Source organism: Pholcus phalangioides, unplaced genomic scaffold (assembly GCF_987345545.1).
Source record: "Pholcus phalangioides strain wild (caught in Gottingen) unplaced genomic scaffold, Ppha-v1.0 ptg000043l_1, whole genome shotgun sequence".
In the NCBI taxonomy this organism is placed as follows: Eukaryota; Metazoa; Arthropoda; class Arachnida; order Araneae; family Pholcidae; genus Pholcus; species Pholcus phalangioides.
Window position 1 is genome coordinate 4,901,852 of NW_028301629.1, and position 21,456 is coordinate 4,923,307.

Consider the following 21,456-nt stretch of genomic DNA (forward strand, 5'->3'; position numbering starts at 1 on the left):
TTCACGATGGCTTATGGGAGAAGGAAAATGAAATGCTTCTCTTTACGAAAAACACATGCAGAAAATACATACTTTAAAACCACATAATTTTTTTTAATATTCCGTCCATGACGGATGAATAATGGATTTCCCCCCCCCCCCCTTCAAAATCGGTATGTTTAGTTATACTTATTTAAAAAAACCACTTTTACTTCAATTATACTCTCCGATCCCCATTTATTTTGGGTTTTTTGTACATTTATGATTGCTGGAAAAAATCACTGAATTTCCAGATTCCCAGATATTTTTACAGCAATTGATACAGGATTTTGTTAACAGATTTCTATCAATGTATAGTATTAGCGAACCTCCAACAGACTATTGCCTTTTGTATAATCTCCCGATTGCTATGTTTTCTGTACCCATTAATCACAGAGAGCAACCGGCCTACAACGATACAAATATTTAATCATTAAACTTCACTCGCAGTTTCAGATATAGATATGTTTCAGCACTAAAAATTCACACGCGACACTAGATACGCATTCAGACTGTTAGGTATACAGACACTTTGTTCCAGACTCTGCCACGAAGCTGAACTGGAATAGATTTTGGTAACGGGATAAGTCCGGTGGCAAAGTCCTAGCGTTCATTCATTCATTCATCCAGACCAACCTTGACCCCGCTCTCTGTCCCCACAGGAGATATAAGCATATAATTCGTTGATGTAGTCGTTAATGTTTTCAGACTAAGTCCTGTCGAAAAGATGGTCCCCCCCCCCCCCAGACTAAGTCCTGTCGAAAAGATATTTCCCATACTCAGTTCTGAATGAATGAACGCCAGAACTCTGCCGCCGGATTTATCCCGTTGCCGTGATCTGTTCCGGCCCAGCTTCGTGGCAGAATCTGAAACACCATACTCAGTCCTGTAAGAAAAATGCCTTTACACTCAGTCTTAGTGAAATGTTCTCTTCCTCGGTACGGTCAGAAATTCTTTTATGCTCAGGCATAGCAAAAATGTTCTGAAACTCAGTGCTGCCGGAACGGTCTTCGTGCTCATTCTTAGTGGAAATCGTGTTCTCGGGTCATGTCAGAAATGCCTTTACGCTTAGTCTTAGTGGAAATGGCTCTGTGCTCATTCAGGTGAAAACGTTCTCAAATGCAGTCCTGTAAAAAATGCCTTTACTCTCAGTCGTAGTGGTCCTGTTTGAAATGCCTTTGCACTTAGTCGTAACTGAAACTTTTTCGGACTCAGTCCTATCGGAAATGCCTTTGTGCTTGGTCTCAGCGAATATGTGCTCGTACTCAGTCTTATATTTGAAATGCCTTCAATTAGTCTCAGTGAAAATATTCTAGGATTCGGACCTGTCAAAGATACCTTGAAGCTCAGTCAAAGTAAAAATGTTCTTGGAATCGGACGTGTGAGAAATGCTTTTAAGTTTAGTCTGATCGGAAATGCTCTCGGATTCGGACCTTTCAAAAATGCCTTTACTCAGCCTTCGCGGAAATGTTATCGGCCTGGTTCTGTCTGAAATGCCTTTGTGCGCAGTCTTAGTGGAAATGTTTTCAGACGCCTGTATGAAGGGAAACGTTGCTTCTTAGCGAAAATGATTTGGATTCGCGGACCCTTATACAAAACCTTTGCACTAGTGCACTCAAGTCTCAGGGAAATGCCCCCGCTGGGCATTTTGCCTGTTGTGGTAAATATTTTGTATTTTGAAACTGTTCTTGGATTCAGTCTTACTGATAATGCCTTCACTCAGTTTCAGTGAAGATGTTCCGTCGAAATGCTTTTTACACTCAGTTCTAGTGAAAATTTTCTCGGACTCAATCCTATAAGAAATTACTTTAATCAGTCTCAGTGAAAAAAAAGTTCTCGGCTCAGTCGAATTTTCCCAAGCGATAATTTTCCTATAGTCTTCGTTTAAGAACCATTACTTAGCTTCTGCGTTATTTTATGTGGAACATTTTTGATGGATTATGAATCATTTCATTCACATCGGAAACCTCAAGAAGAATACGCGCTTTATTATTGAACGTCTGTAATTGTTCGGATAACAATGGTTTTCTCTTACTTCAAATGTGATCCGGCAGTTCCTATGAAACATTTATTGATATGATTCATGTGTCATTGTTTTCATTCTCATATTGTTATCAAAAATGTAGAAAAAAAATCAAAATTCTGACTGCATAATAAATGCAGATCTGAAGGACGACATCACAAAGGACAGAAAACCCTAGTTAAACATAAAGGAAGTAATTACGCTCTAATTAGTCCCCGGTCGGGCTCTACATCTGCTTGGAATAATTTCATATTAACACGTACATGTGTGCCCGTCGGCACTATTATCGCGATCCAGTGTTGTTTATTTTTTTGGCAATCCAAAAAAAAGAAGCTGTAACTCAATTCCAATTGCGAAACAACCGTCTATCATTCGGTTCGTTTATTCTACTTATTTATTTTTATTATTTTCCGTATTGTTCCTGCGTGTCTATAATTGTGTCAGTAAGCAGCGAGAATTCGCCGCCATGTGGCGTGTCATCTGTTTGTTTGTTACGTTTCGAACCTTTTGTTATATTGTGTTGTCTAACCAACCTCTCGGTTGGCATTCGCATTGTTCCAAGTTGTTTCCCGCTACGCACCAACTGTCTCGTAATCTTGAATTTTGAAAACGTTCCAGAAAAACAAAAAAAAACGCTTTCGTTTTTCCACTAAAACGTTCTTAGCGAAGTAATGAATTCTCTTGAGTATTTTTTCTCTCTCCTTCAAGCACAAAATTTTCAACCTTTGAAGTACTTGGAAATGCATTGTTCTTTTATTATATAATTCCAATTTTTTATTACCTTTTAATCCTCAAAGAGAGGTCCAATCTTACGACTTGGACCAAGAATTGATATGAAAATCGTGGGCAGGTTCTATACCGGTATATGAAATTAAAACTCTAAATTCAAGTCCTTGAAAAATTACATTGGCTCTTTATCAATACTGATCTTTCTTCCGATTTTCAAAGTTTCAAGACCAGCCATATTCAACCTGTTACTCGCGAGCACCAAGAGTGCTCGATGTTTGTGTAAGATTTCGTGTTGTTTTTATTTATTTATTCATTACAAAACACAAACATACAGGGTGTTTCAAAAAAAATCACCCGATTTGAAATGCGTATATTACGAAAAATATTGAACACATAGACACTTAAGATTAATTTTATATTACACGGCTAATCATCAAGTTTTTTTCATAAACCAAATTAAAGGTGCTCAATATGGCCACCTTTTGATGCACGGCATATGTCTATACCAGAGGTCAACTTTTTTCTAGTCGCGAGCACTACCTGTATCCATCATCAAAAGAAGTGCGCCCTTACACACGAATGCATGAAATCAGGATTGATTTTAATCCTTAAATACAATTTGTGCAAGGTTTTTAATTTTAACTTTGACCAAGTTTGTGCTTGCGAGCACGAAATCGGACACGAGCATCGAGCACTCTGGATGTTCCAAGGAGCACCACGGTGCTCGTGTCCGATTTCGTGGCACATCCAAGAACATCCTTGTCTATACGGTGGTCAAATTCGTCCCAAACTTTTGCGAGCATGTTTGCATCCACTGCGAGTGGATTTCTGTGAACTATGTGCGAAACTCCGTCGGATGCGCTCCACATTTTCGTCTGACATGTGGGGACGGCCAGGGGATTTCTCTTCACACAGACAGCCCGTGTCTCGGAATTGTTTATATTATCGCGTAATGCTCTGAGCGGTAGGAAGCTCAACACCAGAGTATTGTCGACGAAAAGCACGAAGAACAGTTGTTACGGACTCGCACTTCGCGAAGCTTTGAACACAAAACGATTTCTGTTGTGCAGTGGCCATCTTGACAAACACTGAAGTGGCGGCCGAAGGAAGAGCGTTAGCGCTACCTGTCGGCAACTGCGTGAAACTCGAGGTTCCCCTCTTTCTACCTATACATTATTCGATCAAAACGGATTAAAAGCTGAATAGTTATGACTTTTTTTTTAAATCGGATGATTCTTTCTGAAACACCCTGTATATACAAATACAAACATGCACATAAAACACTTTGTAACCCCAGGGGACTTATGAATAATTTGACGTTAAGGTATCCGACTACGTTGAAAACGTCATTTTGGAAGAAAATATGGATTTTCATTTTTTTTATTTTTTATAAAAGCCCTATTTGTTGTGATTCCAAAACGGGCCTTGTTTTGTTTATACGCGTATGATGCTTAGAATCAAAGTTACGTTCATTTTAGTGTTGCGTTTTTACACACAAGTAATGCGCGAATAAAGACTAAACGCGTTTTACGAATAATGCTATTTTTGACATTTTACTTGACTTTGTGACACGATTTTTAAAAATTGATGCATTGCATCCTTACGAAATTTTAATGTGATATTTTGCTATATATTTTTGAGGTTATGAACCAAAATCTAAGGTCTGTCACATATATTTTTCGAATTACAGTGTTTTATAGACAAAATGTAGGAAGAAATTTGAAAAAATTCACACGTACTTAAACATATTTTGGTGTAACTTATGAACATATCGTGCAATCCTTTAGATTTTGGTTCATAACCTGCAAAATTATTAGCTAAATGCACTATGAAAATCACAAAGCATTTCATTATTAAAATTTTTTGCAATCGTGTTTCGAATATCACATGAATTTCGCCTAAAATTTGACATAAAAACGACTTTTTCATAGAAAATATAATACATAGACAAAAATTTGTCACTGTTTTGACCATTTCGAGACACTTTCTATCAAAAAATGTATTTAAAGTTCACTCCAGGACCATTTTAAAGAAAAGTGACAAGAAAGGTAGTCGGATACCTTAAGAAGAATGTGACAGCCATTCGTGGTACACTATCTAAGAAGATAAAAAGAAAACACCACAAGAATGTGTGACATCAAATAAGCAGGAAAGAAAACCCTCATCTAATTAATTAAATAGAGCAAATAATAGATAAAAGGACTGTCCCGTCGCCGCCTTTGGATCGAAGAAAAACCTAAAATAAATAAATAACTAAAATGTCGTAAAGGTTCTCGTCGTCGCGTGTAACTACAACGGACAAGGACGTTCGGTGTCGTCGAGGTGGGGTTTTATAACGCTGTTAGTCGGGATTAATTTAATTAGCTAATCAACGAGATTTTTCGTGGACGTTGATAAGCGTTCGGAGGAGGAGGCGGTGGTAGCGAACGAAAATGTTCGTTCGACGAAAACAAGTCTGCACCTTAACATGGATAAGAGTTGAGGAGGAGGAGGTGTTTTTGCTGTTCTCAGGGTACGCTCTGCGATCGGAAAAAAGACGACGTGTTAAACGGGCAAAAGACATAGATTTAAAAAAAAAAATGTTTGTGTATGTGAGGATGAGAGAAGGGAGTCACTTAATTACGGGGAAGTAATTAATTTGTTTCCGATGCGGAGCCTAATGAGCGACACGCGCTTCGAGATGAGCTCCTTGATTATCGTTGCTTTTCCCACCCCCAATGCCCTCCCTTTTCATAATCATCATCGGTGGTGCAAAAGTGACGTGCACACATTCTTGCGGAATAGCAATATTACGTGATGAGATGTGTCTCTCTCATTCCTGATTATATTATTAATCATGATTCCCAAAAACCTCCGTGTTAACTTTTTCTTTCTTTTTTTTTCACTTCGATGGCAAGATCAATAATCACATTGTCAATAACCTATTCCCAATATGAGATCCGTGTCACCCACGAACCGCCGCTGTACTTGGGATGGGAATCTACGGCTCATCGATTATTCGGAGTTCCACGATATCAAAAAAGCTGGTGTTTCCCCCCCCCCCCCCCAATAAATGCTGCAATAAAAATGCGAGCTCTTAGGGACTCCACTGACCCATGTTGCCCAAGACTTGGCACTGCGAATGAGGTGTACTCCATACCCTTCATTTCTCCAATTCCATTTATTAGCATTTCGAATTTCTCTAGTCAGAGGTGTACTCAGTGCCATCTTAACGCATGGGCCCACCCGGGCACCTCAAGAGAAGAGGGCCTCACAATCATGAGATCTGTTTGAAATTTTCTAGAATTCGCCAAGTAGGGCCTCAGAAAATCCACTTGGCCCGTGGGCCCATGGTGATCTTGAGATGGCCCTGGGTGTACTCAGAGGTAAGGGGGATAGAGACCTGTACCACCGCTTTCCCAAAGACGATCAACAATTGGAAAACATTTTGCAAAAAAAAAATGTGATACTTAATGAAAAAAACCAGCATTTTTATATATTGTTTAAAATGATTTTTGTCAAATAACATTCTACAAGCATTTTAAATTAATAATAATTCCCCTTAGAATACATTCTTTGCAGCCCCCCCCCCACTTCCAAATACCCAATCCAGTGGTGTACCTCATCTCTTGGGTAGTTCCTGCTTACGCCACTAATTCTAGTGGAAGTTAACTTCAATAGCTGGTCCACTCAGTGCCGCCTTAATTGTTTCTCTCCCCCATTTACTTATTTTCTGCTGGTCCGCAAAATATTTGTCATATATATTTATTTTTCTGCGGTCTTCACAATATTTTTCTATTTTCTTCTACTATTTTGTATATTAGTTTTCTATAGTATAATTTATATTTTCTGTGTTTTATTTTATTCTATATATTATTATTCTATTTTTTCCATTATTATTCTATCCTATATTTTCTATTATCGTTCTATTCTACATTGTATATTATTGTTCTATATTCTACGTTTTCTATTATTATTCTATGTTTATTTTATTATTCTATGTTTATTTTATTATTCTATTCTATATTTCTATTATTATTCTGTTTTATATTTCTATTTGCATGACGTTTAGCGTAGATAAGTGCATGGTCGCTCATTTTGGTTCGAACAACCCACGGTTCTCTTACGAGTTGAATGGCGTCACTATCCCGGATGCAACTGGGGTCACCGATTTGGGAATTCTCATTGACGAGCGACTTAGATTTTCTGAACATTGTTCAGCGGTGGTCAAAAAATCGAATAGAATGCTTGGTCTCATTTTCAAAAAGGTCTCTTCGCGTTCTCCTAAAGTCATTCTTCCGCTTTTTCGAGGCTTAGTTCGTCCTGGACTGGAGTATGCTGTAGGGTTTTGGCGACCATACCTACAGAGGGACATAGACTTGGTTGAAGGGGTGCAGAGAAGAGCTACGCGTGTCCTTATTGGCACACGGGGCTTGAGTTATGAAGAGAGACTTCATTTTTTGAATATGTTTACATTGGATGAACGCAGGTGTCGAGGAGATATGATCGAAGTGTTCAAAATTTTCAATGGGATGGATAGGATGGACAATGAACACCGCCAGGACACCGCCAATCGACTGCTTTTACAAGGGGACACCAGTGAGGGACAATGTAAGGTTATGGTGTCGCAAGGAATTTTTCTCTAATGGGGTTGTCAATGAATGGAATAGCTTACCCCCGGAGGTAGTAAATTGTAACACAATTGACACGTTTAAAAAGACATACGATAAACATGTTGGGGTAAATCGAGAAGCTCTATCCATTCTTAGAATAAGACAACCATAAGTATTCTTTATAGGCATTGTATAATATTTTATCATGTGTATATGTTGTTTACAATTTTTATTAATTGCATTTTTAATTGGGTTGCTGTTTTTTTGAAACATATGACATCCATATTTTTATGGGCATCTTGTTATCAGCCACCTCGTTGGGCATTTTGCCTGTTGTGGCGTTGTATTTGTATTATTATTATTTATTATTATTTTGTCGTGTTTATGCATTTTTTTTGTTAACGTGCAATTTTTTTCCCCATTTCCTCCGGTCCGCGAAATTGCTCAACTACTTTCACCATCCTGCAGTTGTAAAAAGGTTAAAGAACCCTGTATTAATTTTTTGTTCGATGGAATAATTATCTTAGTACGGTAAACTCAAAATTCAAAACACCAGAAATGATTACATTAAGCGAAATCTGCTTGCATATTTATAAGTAGATTTTAAATAAAACTCTAAACTCAATATATCAGTCAAAACAACGCTGTTATATGAAACATAAACGGTTCATGGTATCGTACGTGAGCTATAAATGTATTTCTCAACTTCACGGAGTTCTCTTGTCATCCTCGGGAACAGAAAAGAAACACTTATTAACATTTCTCTTCTTTGTTCCTGTCTCTCTCTCTCTCTCTCTAAATCACAACAAACCCTTTCTTTGATCCATTATAAGAAAGAAACGGGGAAAAAGAAAAGCCAATGGAGTAAATAGTAAAAAAAAATAAATAAATAAAACAAAAAAGCCCCGAATTGAGTAGTTAGTTTCCTGTCTTGCGCTTCTCTCCGCTGAGCGGCGCGGTGCTGCTGCTGCTGCTTCTCTTCTCCGCTATTCAGCTAGCTATCCTAGATGCTGATGCTGCTGGACGTCGAAGCACAAGCGCCAGTTGGAACCGGGAAAGACACACACACACGCACATATACACAAACAAGTAGAAAAAAATAACTTACAAAATAAAATGAAATAACCAACGAGAAATGTTTTTTTTCTCTCTAGTGCAGAAAAACAGATAAAAAAACGGAAAATCCGTAATATATTTTGTGCCTACGATTTTACCTTCTCCCATCAGTGAAAGTTCTAGAGTTTTCAATAGTGAAAGTGAAATCGACGAAGTTTCTGTACGTGATCAGTGACATCTCTCCGGTGAATTCAGACAGTAATTAAACCTGGAAAGTGATTATTTATTTTTCCTTTAGAGGAAATGATCGCCAGTTCCCATCTTCGAGATCCATCGACGGCTGCTCATCATCATCTCCGTGTTCACCAGGAAGGAAAGTTCGTTTAGGGTTAGATAACAGCAGCAACCTCTCTACACAGCATCTGAAAGATCTCTCGTTTTTACGAAGAATTCATTGTAATATAGGCACGAGTGTGAAAGATGGGTACACGGTAGAGAATTAAAGGGTGTTTGCATGGAAAAAGGATCAAAATATTGGATCAATTTCACGTCTTTATCTTGAGCTGCTGGAGCAGTTTGGTTTTTTTTTTATTCAGTGGTTTTCTTCGGAAGGAGCAGCAAGAGGAGCTGACCTGCTTTGATGTTGTCCGTGGATCGGATATGGTGTTGCTGCTGCTGTCCTCGTACGCGGTCGTGGAGAGATACGTCGGTGATCAAGGTGATTGCGAATCATCATCATCATCATCATCATCCTGGTGGTGATCTGATAGATATTGCTACGGTGATATTGATAATAATAATAATCATTGGTATCTCGGGACTTTATCCCAAGTGCGATAGTGATATTGATTCCTCATCTCGGACCTCGTTCGAAGCGGAGTTATACGGACGTCGTCGGTGCGTGGTGTTTCCCGTGCTGATGTTCGCGGACGGGGTTCGCTGACGATTGTGGGGGATTTTTTTTTTTTTTTTAAATCTTTTTTTTCTTTCCGTTTCACCGATTATTTGTTTTCAATGAGTGATTGATTAAAAGGCGGATTTTGAAGAGAACACGTAAAAAGATACCAAAATTCCTACTCGAAGCTTCGTTCGTTTTTCGATGGAGAGTGGGAGCTTGATTTCTAAAGACATCGAATTAGGTAACAAAAATTATTAATTGTTTATGTATATCTTATGGAATAATTTGTTGTTGGAAGATACGAATATAAAATTATGCATCAGCTAACCGAAGAAACAAAATTGGATTTTTTTGAAATTCTAGATTCAGTTGATTACAGTCGATCATTATATGCTAATTTAATGTTATTAGCAAAATGTACAAATTCAACGCTTTATTATTTTCTGAGGAATATGCATTTTTCAATTTGTCTGATCGTTGCTGTGTTTCTTGGCAAAGTTCCATCATTTCATCTATCAAATGGGAAGCTCTGGATTCACTTGGTATAGGCTGGATATTCATCTATAAATTTTAACGATTCCTGTGGTACATGAGCGTTATTAACTTGGAAAATCATTGGATTGTCCAGGCGCCAACCGAATTTTTTTGGCGCCGAGCATGTTTTTTTTCCTCAAGGAAAAACAATACTAAAAATGTTTTCTTTTACTTTTCCAATGTTAAAAAACGTATTATAATGGAATTACGAAATTGGGCGTCGTCTTTACACTACAATTTAGCAATCACTTTCAGAAAACTTTAGGTCCCAATACAGATTTTCTAGTTGCAATGGCGATCCGGCTCCTGAGATTTTTCAAAGTCCCTGCTTATTAGCAAATAATTTTTTTCCGTATAGAAATTCTAAAATTATCTCAATTTTAATTTCTTTTTTTTTTACTGAAATTCATCAAACTTGAATATACCAATCTTTTCCATAATGGGCGGTATCGTCCTTTAACCCTTTGGCTTCCGGAATAGCCGAAGAAATGCTTCTTTATCTGCGGGAACAAAAAACCCCTTTTGTAAGTTTTTATTCATGAAAGATAGATGACACTCAAACTTTGATGTTGCAAATTCAATTTACAGTGGAACAAAATTTTTTGTGTTTGTATCATCCTGGGGCGATACAACCCCCCCCCCCACACACACACACACTACGGTCTAGATTCAAACCTACAATCACTAGCATGATAGTGATTGGAGGCAGACATTCTACCACTACACCATTATATGTACTCAGTCCATACAGTGTACAAACAAACCTGTCAGAGAATAGAGAAAGAAATAAAAAAAAGAATATACAAATACAACGCCACAACAGGCAAAATGCTCAACGAGATGGCTGATAAAAAGATGCCCATAAAAATATGGATGTCATATATTTCAAAAAAAAAAAACAGCGTACACATATGTGTACGCCATCTATATGTCATTTCAAGAATTTCGTCAAAAATAAAAAAACATTCCAAATCATCACAGAATAATTGAGCAAGTTATCACGCTCATCTGGAGGGAGCGCTTGAAAGTTAAAGGGTGCCGGAATGAACCAGGGGTAAGCATTAGAAGCTACTATTGCAATTTAGGACCCTGTGGTCTATGAAGCAGAGCTGGGCTTCTCTCTCTCTCTCTCTCTCTCCATAATGGGTCGTACATATCCATTTATAGTTACATTTATAATCAATTCACTGGTTTCACTAATCTCTAAGAATAACATTTTTTTTAAAATAATATTTACTTTTATTTAAGTAATATTTAATAATCAATTTGAATGAACCTCATGGATCTCTGTAATATAGGGGGGGGGGTGTTTGAAGCTTCTGTTTTTTAATATGGGGGGCAGGTAACAGATAAGCTTGAAAGACTGTTTTTGCTTTATAAAATAAACAACATCAAATAAGATTCCACAAGGGAAATGGAAAAAAAGATTTACCAAAAAAAGAATAAATTACGTAATTTCAGTGTCTCTAAAAATTTTTTTGGCACACTATTACATCAAACTCATAGGCGTCTGAAGTGTTTCAAATCTGTGGGAGTTTCATGTAGGGGAATCTTTCAAACAATTCTGGGTTCGCTCAGAGAAGCTTGTCAAATTTCCATAGGGTGCTCGAACACTCTCGGCTCTGATGCCAATGATTAAACTTATTTTTAAACATATTTTTTGAACTTTTGTACAAACACAGAAACGTTTTCAAATGTGGTATTTTATTCATTTCATTCATTTATATTGAATTATCAATACTAGTATCATTTTTCAGGTATTGTTTGAAATATGTTTCACTTGAAATCCATGTGTAATTCTGTGTAACTTAATATTTTGTACGTTACAATTAATTTTCGCATATTTCTTTTTTTTAATGTTTACTAGATTGTTAAATCACCAGGGCCGTGGCCAGAAATTTTGTTCGGGGGGGGGGGGGGGGGGAAAGACCAAAGTGATAGAACAATAGATTTGGCCATCTTTTTCCCTTTTTGTGGTCATTTTCTCACATTTCTTGGGGGACCAGACCACCCAAGTTCCCCCCCCCCCCAATACGGCCTTGTAAATGACCAATTAAAATTAGTTTTAAAAAAATGTTTCAAATGTTTCATAATTCAGACTAAAAAATTGTTAATTCAAGTAAGTGAAAAATGGAAGATTTACTCAGGACAATAAGTTACGTAACTTTAGTGTTTCTGTAAAATTTTTGATACTTCATTGCATTCAACCCAGAGGCATTCAAAGTGTTTCAAACCTGTGGGTTCTCATCTTGAGTTTCATATAAGGAATTTTGATTTATCAATCAATTCTGGGGTCGCTTGGACAAGCTCTACAAACTTCTATGGTGCACAATTACCTACAACATCCTCTGCTCTGATACCACTGATTGAACTTATAACCTTTACACACATATATATATATATATATATATATTGATACTTTTGTAAAAACATAGAAACATTTTTAAATATAATATTTTATTAATTTATATTAAATTATTGATATTAGTATGTTTTTCTTTAGCTATTATTTTAAATGTTTTCTGTTTGAAATCTTATGTAACTTCATATTTTACTATTATAATTAATCGTTCATACTTCTTTTTTTTTATATGTTTACTGTGTATGTAGTTAAATTGCTATTTAAAATTGTTAAAAAATATTCAAGTGGTTCATAATTCAGACTATAAAAGCGCTAATTCAAGTGAATTTAATTAATTTTTTGGATATTTTTTAAATTTAATTTTTATTAAATTAGAAAAAAAATTATGTGTAGCTTATAATCAGCTTACTAATACAAATATAGCTTCTGGTTAGATTACAAATAAAAATTTTGCTTTTAGCCAAGCTTAATTTGGCTTCAATAACTTTTTTGTGAATAATTTCTGTAAAAAATAAGTGGTTCAGAATCATGAAAATCCAATATCGATGTAGAAATTGATTATTTTTCCTGTATGAAAGTGAAATTTATCACCTGCATTAAAAATAATGATCACAGAATACTAACAAATTCATGCTAGCGATAATATATGCATACCTTATATATATAAAAGTATTCATCTTTTCTAATTTTTCTAATTTATCCTCCCACCATCCTCTATCATTTGAAGCTTCTCGTATTTTGATGATGCTTTGCTTGATATCTCTTCCTGTTCTGTATATACATAATGTGCAAAGTGTGCGCTAGTGTTTTGAGGGATTGATTTGAATTTCTATGATCACATTACATGTAAAAATTCAATGCAATTATATTCGACAAACTTTCAAAATTGAAGTTGTTGCGACAAGAATTTCCACTGCAAATATATGTAACATCCAATATATATAATGAAGACAAATGAGTATGTCAGTCATTTCAAATTTTGCCCATAGATAGATACTGCTCTCTCTCTCTCTCTCTCTGTGTTGTCTCATTAATTTCATGTTTATCTCTTGGAATTCATCTTTTATCCACATGTTTTAAGATTTGTAAATTTGAGCACTGGGAAGCTCACGAGAAGGGTCAGTCTGGATTGGTCAGAAGAAGTTTAGACCTGAAAGTGCTCAGTTTGAGCCTTATGTTATTAAGATTATTCTGTATGGTATGCTCAATCCTGCGTTTAAATATAATGTGGGTGCTATATGATGCTCATCCACTGCAATATTTAGCTCCTATTCCACTGTATATAGGCTTATGGTATGCTGTATAGTATAGTATATTATGATCTTGGCCAGAAATTAATTTTATAGATGGGAACATCTTATATTTTTCAAAGGGATCAAACTGATGGTACAGTAAACTCATCAGTTTTTTTACATACTCCTAGCTACTGCATTGATATATAGCAGTGAAACGCTCATGTACCGATACTCAAGGGACCATAGAACATAGTGGAGATACAGGGGGGCGGGGCGTTGCCTCCCCAGCATCCAAAGTGGAGTCGACGAATCTAATGTATATGTGTATATATGAATTGACATCATCATCTTGCCCCCCCCCCCTTCCTACCAATAATGACCTTTCTCCCCCAGACTTCGCTATGCCAGAGAAATGCATCGCTATAACACAGTTATCATTATAGATGGAATCAGGCCATTTTACAAAGCATTCAAACTTGTTTACCACTTTGGAGAAAGTGCATTTTATGGGAGCCATAATCATTGAGAGGAAAACATAAAAGGTCATAGCCCACATGTGAAAATTTTTTTTACTTTTACTTGTGAACCAAATAAAGAGACCGGTGGGCCAAAAACCTTACCAGTTAATGCATTGAAAAATGGCATGGATGGAATACATTAAGACTATGACCAAAAAGTAATATCATTATAAATATAGTCAATTATCATTATTTAGGATTTTTGCTGCAAATTAATACGGTTAATACTTTTTTCCACATTATTGGAAAATTAGAAAATGATTAATGAAAATACACATTGAAATGGTAATAATTATCATGAAAATTATTTGTTAGGTTATTTTAGTTCTAATTGAGGACAAGAAAATGGAAAAACATTTTTTTTTAAAAGCACTCATTCCCGTTAGTTGGTGAAAGCAATACCAAGCATTGACCTTTTGCCTTCTTATTGGTTGCTCAAACTTTTAGAGATATTTATCTGTCAATGGCAAGAATGGTTGTTTAAAACAATCATGAAGAACTCGTTCAAATCATAGCATTTGTTGAATAGATGGTTGTCCTACATGACAAATCATCTATCATAATACTTTGAAGTACCATCAGTTAATGAAGGGTCAATACACATTTGTACTGCGGTTTTCTGACTTCAAGGATGTAATGCAAAGTAGTCTACCCTTTCAAAATATTTTTTCCATACCAACAATCATGCTTAAACTTTATTCAATTGTAAACATTTACCTGTAATCTCTCTCTCCTGATGTAGAAGATAGAGGGAAGCACTTATTGTATGAATAATGAGTACAATCCTGGATATCATTTGTTAAGGTTCATGGGCTCACTCCAACACTGGGTTACCAGATTCAGAGTATTAGAAATAAGGAGACACATATGTATGCACCCCTGATTATTGTCTTCACTAGCATACAACAGATGACGCCATTGCTCCAGTAAGTAATGGTGATTGCTTTTTAAACCAAAACAGAGTCTATCTCCCCTTAAGGAATCTCGCCACAGAGAGCAACAGACCCACAACTGTACAAATTTCTAAATCATCACACTCCACTCATAGTTTGAAAAATAGATGGCAGATGACAGCACTATAACACAGAAACAAACTTCACGTTATGTTCACAACATGTACAAGCATATTCTAATATGTACCAGTTTGTTAGAAGTTCCACAGAGGTGGACAAGGTGCATGTATGATTTAGTAGTAGTAGCCTTTGCCATCAATCATCTCAGGGAACATTATCAAGTTCCATATATAGTTGTATGATACATTAATTTGATAGACTCACCCAACTGGCCTAGTAATGGGGAAACTATGGCCCACTACTAGAGACTCTATATCCGGCCCACAGCATATTTCAAAATGATAGCACAAAAATTTTCAATTTCAGTTGTTTTTTTTAACATCCATTTAATGGGGTTTTTCCTGTTTTTGTGTATGGAAAATATGAATGGGACAATTTAAATAGAAACTGATCCATGTGCAAAAAATGGAACACATATGCAATAAATATGCATAAAGTCATCAAAATATATTCATTTTTTTACAGTACAAATCAGACAATGACTTATCCTTTGCAACATTGTAAAGGATTGACCGTTGTCTCTGATTTGTAATGAAACTGTGGCAGTCTTCAAAGTATACAACACATTCTGCCACTTCATTTCTGAGTATAAAAATTCCAATTATCAATCAATGTCTGAGTATGCCTGGTCCACCGAAATTTTTTCTTTTTGTTTTTTAGCCTACTCCTAAAAAAAGTTGTCATAGCCATTCCACACACTAATGAACTCATTACCTTTTGAATGAGCAATTTTGTTTGTTCGTGTTCATGAATTTTTTCTCTCTGAATGTTTAGTCTGGAAAATTATTACTTGCATGAAATTTTTTTTAAATTCTCTAATGTGCCATTGCTTTTTTTCATATTTTTTTGATTCTCGAACTCTTTCTTATTTTTTTTTCATAGGAAAAATACAGAAGAAATATGGTGACATGAAGGGGGATTTGATAGTCATAGATATTGTCAAGGGTTCCAATAAATTAGGATTAAGTCTCGTCGGCAACAAAGACCGAAACAAAATGAGTGTTTTCGTTTGTGGGATGCATCCCAATGGAGTAGCTGCTAAAGACGGCCGTTTCAAGATCGGAGATGAACTCTTGGAAGTAAGCTTTTATGGATATGATACTATAGCAATCTTTGATATTGACAGTTATCTTGAAAATTTTAAGATAACCATCAATATCATATTTTCTCATGTAATCCAGGGCTTGAAAGATCCTATTTTGCAGTTGCGACCAATCAGCATTGAGGCATAAAATTTTCTATATGAGTCTTCCAGTTGTAAAACTCATTAAGCTCTAACTAGATTTTTTTTACAGAAAGTGAAAAAGAAACTTTTTTAGAGTATTTTTCGAGCTGATTGTTAGAAATTTAAAATTTTAATGGCATAACATTAACATTTTAACAAGCATCAGCTCAAAAACTACACCCTACAAAAGTTGTTTTCTTCACTTTCTGTAAAAAAATCTGGTTGGCGCTTAACAAGTTTTACAACTGGACGACTTATATGCGAATTGTTAAATTAGAGTGTGAGGATGACACCAAATTTTCCTATTTCATAATTATGTGTCTGCCAACACGGGTAGGGGCCATTAAGTCTTGGAAAATTAGAAGAAAAACGAAAAAAAAACATTATTTAGGACTGTTTTTCTTGAGGAGAAAAACCATGCTTATGGCTACAAAATTCGGCTGGCGCCTGCAATATTTTGATTTTTCAAGCCGTGGTGTAATCAAATAGTTTTGAACTTCATATTCATTATTTAGCTTGAAAAGTTCTCTGATGTTTCTGAAAGAATCGATAACCTACTTATGTCATTCATTTTTTATTTATCATTTATTTCCTTCATTATACTTTTTATGTGGACCGTTCTAAAAAAAAGCTTTAAACACCATTTCCATTGGACTAGTTACAAAAAGATAATGCTGAGATCTATATAACATGATTATGCATCAGTAGATATAAATAAAATGCAGAAACTGCATTGTCATTCAACTTCTGATCAAAGGCATCTGAAGTGTTGTGAATATGTGGTTGCTCTACTTGAGCTTTATTTTAGTTAGAAATTTCTATATCCAAATTAATTTTACGGGTGGTGCTGCAAAATACTGTTGATGGTGAAGTGTTTAGGTACTCACAGTACCCCCAGGTCTGTTGCCACCGTTTAGTGGGGTAATTAATAATTTTTCGTAATATCCACATGGTAAAATAGATATCTGCAAGGCAACTTCAATGAGACCTTGAAACCCCAAGCATTTTGTGAGTCGCCCCCTCCCCAACCATTTAGATTTTCTGTATGTTGATGGAGGATATCATGCAACCAGAAATGTAATAATATACACAGGGTGGGCAAAAAGTCCTGAATAACATTTTAAAACTTAACAAAAATATTAACCAATTGACATAGAAAGGTGTGATTTGCACTAGAATTCTTATAATGGCATTGAGTTTTTTTTTCAAAAAATACTACAGATATTCATCTGCAATTGTAGATTACAATCACAAATGGTGCTGTGCTACAAAAAATGGATACTATGCATAGAATGGGACACAAACAGTGCATAATTACTGTTCATTATGATTTGCACGCGCATTGCATGAAACTACCACATTTCAATATTAGCACCCTTTGCAGCTTGGACTATACATCATGGTATCCCGGGTTTGAACCTCACTGGTGCCACCATGGTCGTCAGCTGAAGTTGTTTTTTTGTGCTTTCCCAACTTTGAGACGTAAATGCTAGCCAATCTCCCTGTTAAAAAGTCTCGCCACAGAGAGCAACAGGCTTACAAATGGTACAAATATTCTGTCATTATACTTCACTCACTTCACTTCTGAAACATAGATGGCAGCACTGAAAAATCAAACACAACACTAGAAATGCACTATGCCTGTTAGGTACTTACACTTCCGGCACAACTCACTAGGTAATAAATTGCCCATGGCGATAGACCTGAGTTGTGCTCAGTTTGAAAGAAAAGAAAAAAAGCTTCGGCTACAGCTGGATGATATTCAATTTCAACCCACATATCTGCTAACGTGAATTGCGTTAGAGTCCTTATCACTTTTGTGATTCTTGTCTTCAGTTCCTCTATGTTGGCCAAACGTGAGGTATAAACTTTGTTACTGACATATTCTCCCTCTACAGGAAGATTTAGTTATTAAATTTATCAACAAAAAAATGTACACCACACAATAAGTAGTTTAGTGCAAACCGTACCTTTTTATATCAAGATGTTTATTCTTTTAATTTATTTTTAAAATGTGTTGAAGACTTTATACATACCCTGTATATTTACAGAACACACAGAAATGCTCAAAAATAACTTACAAAAAAATATGGGGCCCAGAGGCCACGCCCAAGATCACAGTGCTAGATTCCATGACCACACTCACCCCTCCCTACATCTAGTATTCATTCTGCAAAATGCAAGGTTAGCGAAAAATATGTTCCGCACTTCAGAGAGTTCTGAGTGCATTCTACAGCTCCAAATGAGACAGAATTTTTAACTTCAGATAATTCAAATGACGTGCTTGTCATTTATTAAATAAAACAAAAAATAGTACAAAAATTTGTCAGTAGGTGGCGCTGGGACACAGATATAAATATGCTTACACATAAATGTCTGATATGTAGCATTAAAACTACTCAATGTAGGCCCCCACCCCTCATTTTGAACAATGTGCTTTAATCGCAAAACCCTTAGTTTCCACAGTTGAACATATAGTGAGTTTGTCGAAATATCCAGATCATGACACTGAATGTTTCCTGTTCAACTAGGGCACATTGTGCAAAACATTGTAAACAAAATTCAAAACTGTGCAATCAGTTCACATTGTTTAGTATATTAAACAGTTTTAGTGCTACATATAATGCATTTATAAGTGTAAGCATGGTCGATATTTACATATGTGCTCCAGCACCACCTATTGACAGAGTTAAGTGATATTTTTAAATCTAAATAATGACAAGTGTATCGTTTGAATTATCTGATGTACAAATTATGTCCTGTTTCGAACATTAGAACACACTCAGGATCTCTCTGAAGTGGGGATTTTATTTCTGGCTAACCCTGTACATTTATATCATTGCAGTGTTTTAAATCTAGGAAGGTGTGTCAGCAATATCGTAACGATATATATTTTTTTCTTGCAGGTGAATGGTGTTGTTGTGCATGGTCGCTGTCACCTTAATGCCTCAGCCATGATCAAGGGCCTTTCTGGAAGAGCATACAAAATCATTTTGTTAAGGTATTGTTTTTTTTAACATGTTCTGTAATGCAGTGAAACTCCTGTATAATGATACTGTAGTCTTGGTACACTTCCCATAATGCTGGTATACAGGGTGGGAAAAAAGTCCTCAACACATATCAAAAATTAATTTATAAATATCACTAAATTGACATAAAAAGAGCATGGTTTGCATTTAAATACTTATCATATGGCATGGAGTTTTTTTTTATTAAATGTAAAAAAAATACTAGTTCAAAATTCCATTTACAGATGGTACTGTATAACCAACAACTCAACGACTCATAAAATGTGGCGCAAACAGTTGTACAATTAATTTTCATTACAATTTGTGTTGCATAAAACTTTTAACTGTAGCAAAAGAGGTTTATCTGGGCATGATTCAGATTTTTGCCATTTCACGAATTTCCCATTTGCAACCAAACATCTTTCGTCAGCGAGATGGCTCTTGTTTACATTAAGAAAAAAATGTTCGATATTCACTCAATTCTTAATTTTTGACACCTTGAGAGATGGATTTGGCAATATGAACGCCTTTTGTGGCCACCTTGATCTCCAGATTTAACCCCCAATCCCCCAGTTGCCTCTTGTGGGAATATTTCAAAGGCTGTTAAGCCACACATTTAACCAACATTGAGGAATTGAAGACAAGAATTGGATAAGTGATTGAGACTACCATGGCCCCCACAAGGGTGGGGCTGACAGGACGATTCTGATCATTTTTTGTTTTTTCATGCTATAAATTCACGATAAAAAGGCCTGCAAAAAGTGGTCTGGGGAAGGGGGCTGCCAAAAGTTCCAGCCTAGGAGCCTTGCTCCAGGATGTGGGGGCCATGGAGACTACCACAGGCTGGAATTAAAAGTTTTTTGGATGTAGCTGGAGCTACAAAGAATGCTCATGTAGAAATATAGTAGTTTGATGTAACACAAATAAAAGCATTAATCATGCACTGGTTTGTGCCACTTTTTATGTGTTTTATTGAATTTTTGTGATACAGTGAGTGAGTGAATTTTTTTACTATTTTTTAGTCTATAAAAAAAAAAAATTACACGTCGTAATAAGTATTTTAGTCTAAGCCACACCTTTAAATGTCAATTGATTGATATTTTACCAATTTTTAAAATCCATCAAGGACTTTCGCTGACCCTGTATAACATCATTCCTGGGTGGCATACGCAGGATCGATCTGTGAAGGGAATCACAATTTTTTTTCCCTCAAGAAACTTTGAGTTACCACCTTCCAAAAAGCATTCAAGTTAACAGAAATTGGTTAATATAACCTATAAAGGGTGCTTTCTTTCTTTCAATTTTTTATCACCAAAATATTAACTTTTTCCTTCTGATTTTTGGTTATACAAATACAACGCCACAACAGGCAAAATGCCCAACGAGGTGGCTGAGAAAAAGATGCTCATAAAAATATGGATGGTTGGCTTTGGCTTGGGCTATCCCCCCCCCCCTTCGAGCACCACCTGTGCACGCCTTTGATCCTTCCCATGTCATCTATAACAATGGTTTCTAATCTTTTTACTACCCCACTTTAGTGAATTTCATTTTACATCCTGAGTACAAGAAGGCAATATACCTGAGAAATCAATCACTTGTGTCATGGAATATTTTCCATTTCGCACCCCCCAAGAGTGCTTCTCCACGCTACTGGTTAAGAAATACTTTGTTTTTTTATCGTTAACAATAAGTCTCTCTAGTCCTTTAGGTATGGCTATGTGTAGGAGTTTCCCCTGTAAGTGATAACTATTTCTAATAGGCTTTACAAATCCAAAAAAAGTTTAGTTGCCATGCATGACTTTTTGAAGAGAAAAGTTTAAAAAACCTTTTGTTTTCTGATATTTAGTGTGACTCTTTTCCTATTACTATATTACTAAAGCACACATGCCCTTTGTAGATATTCCTCTGAGGAACTTTTAATGAATTTAGATATTATCAGAGTACTGTGTACGTGTCATGCACCATGCACATGTTCTGTGTGTAAAATGAAGTTTGCCTTTAACAAATGCCTGGTGCGCATTCAAGAAGTGCTGTCATCTATTGTAGGAGTTCTGCAGCAAACAACTTGGAACATTATTCGTGAACTTTCGGAAATGTTGTAGGGGCATGATTGCCCTTTTCTAGTGGTTGACATCAAGGGCGTAGCCGGGGGGGGGGGACTTGGGGTTCTGGTCCCCCCCCCGAA

The 21,456-nt window shown here is 36.1% G+C and overlaps 1 protein-coding gene across 6 annotated transcripts in view; it reads left to right on the forward strand.

The window, feature by feature from the left end:
• LOC149063817 (multiple PDZ domain protein-like) overlaps nt 1–21,456 on the forward strand; it is a 689,010-nt gene that overhangs the window by 623,167 nt on the left and 44,387 nt on the right. For all 6 annotated transcript variants that reach the window (XR_016196092.1, XM_089255618.1, XM_089255619.1 and 3 more), the window contains exons 28-29: nt 15,921–16,117; nt 19,170–19,264. Coding sequence is in view for 5 of the 6 variants with exons in the window: in XM_089255618.1 (XP_089111744.1) it covers nt 15,921–16,117; nt 19,170–19,264 (292 nt within the window). In the remaining variant the exon portion in view is untranslated. The remainder of the gene's footprint in view (nt 1–15,920; nt 16,118–19,169; nt 19,265–21,456) is intronic.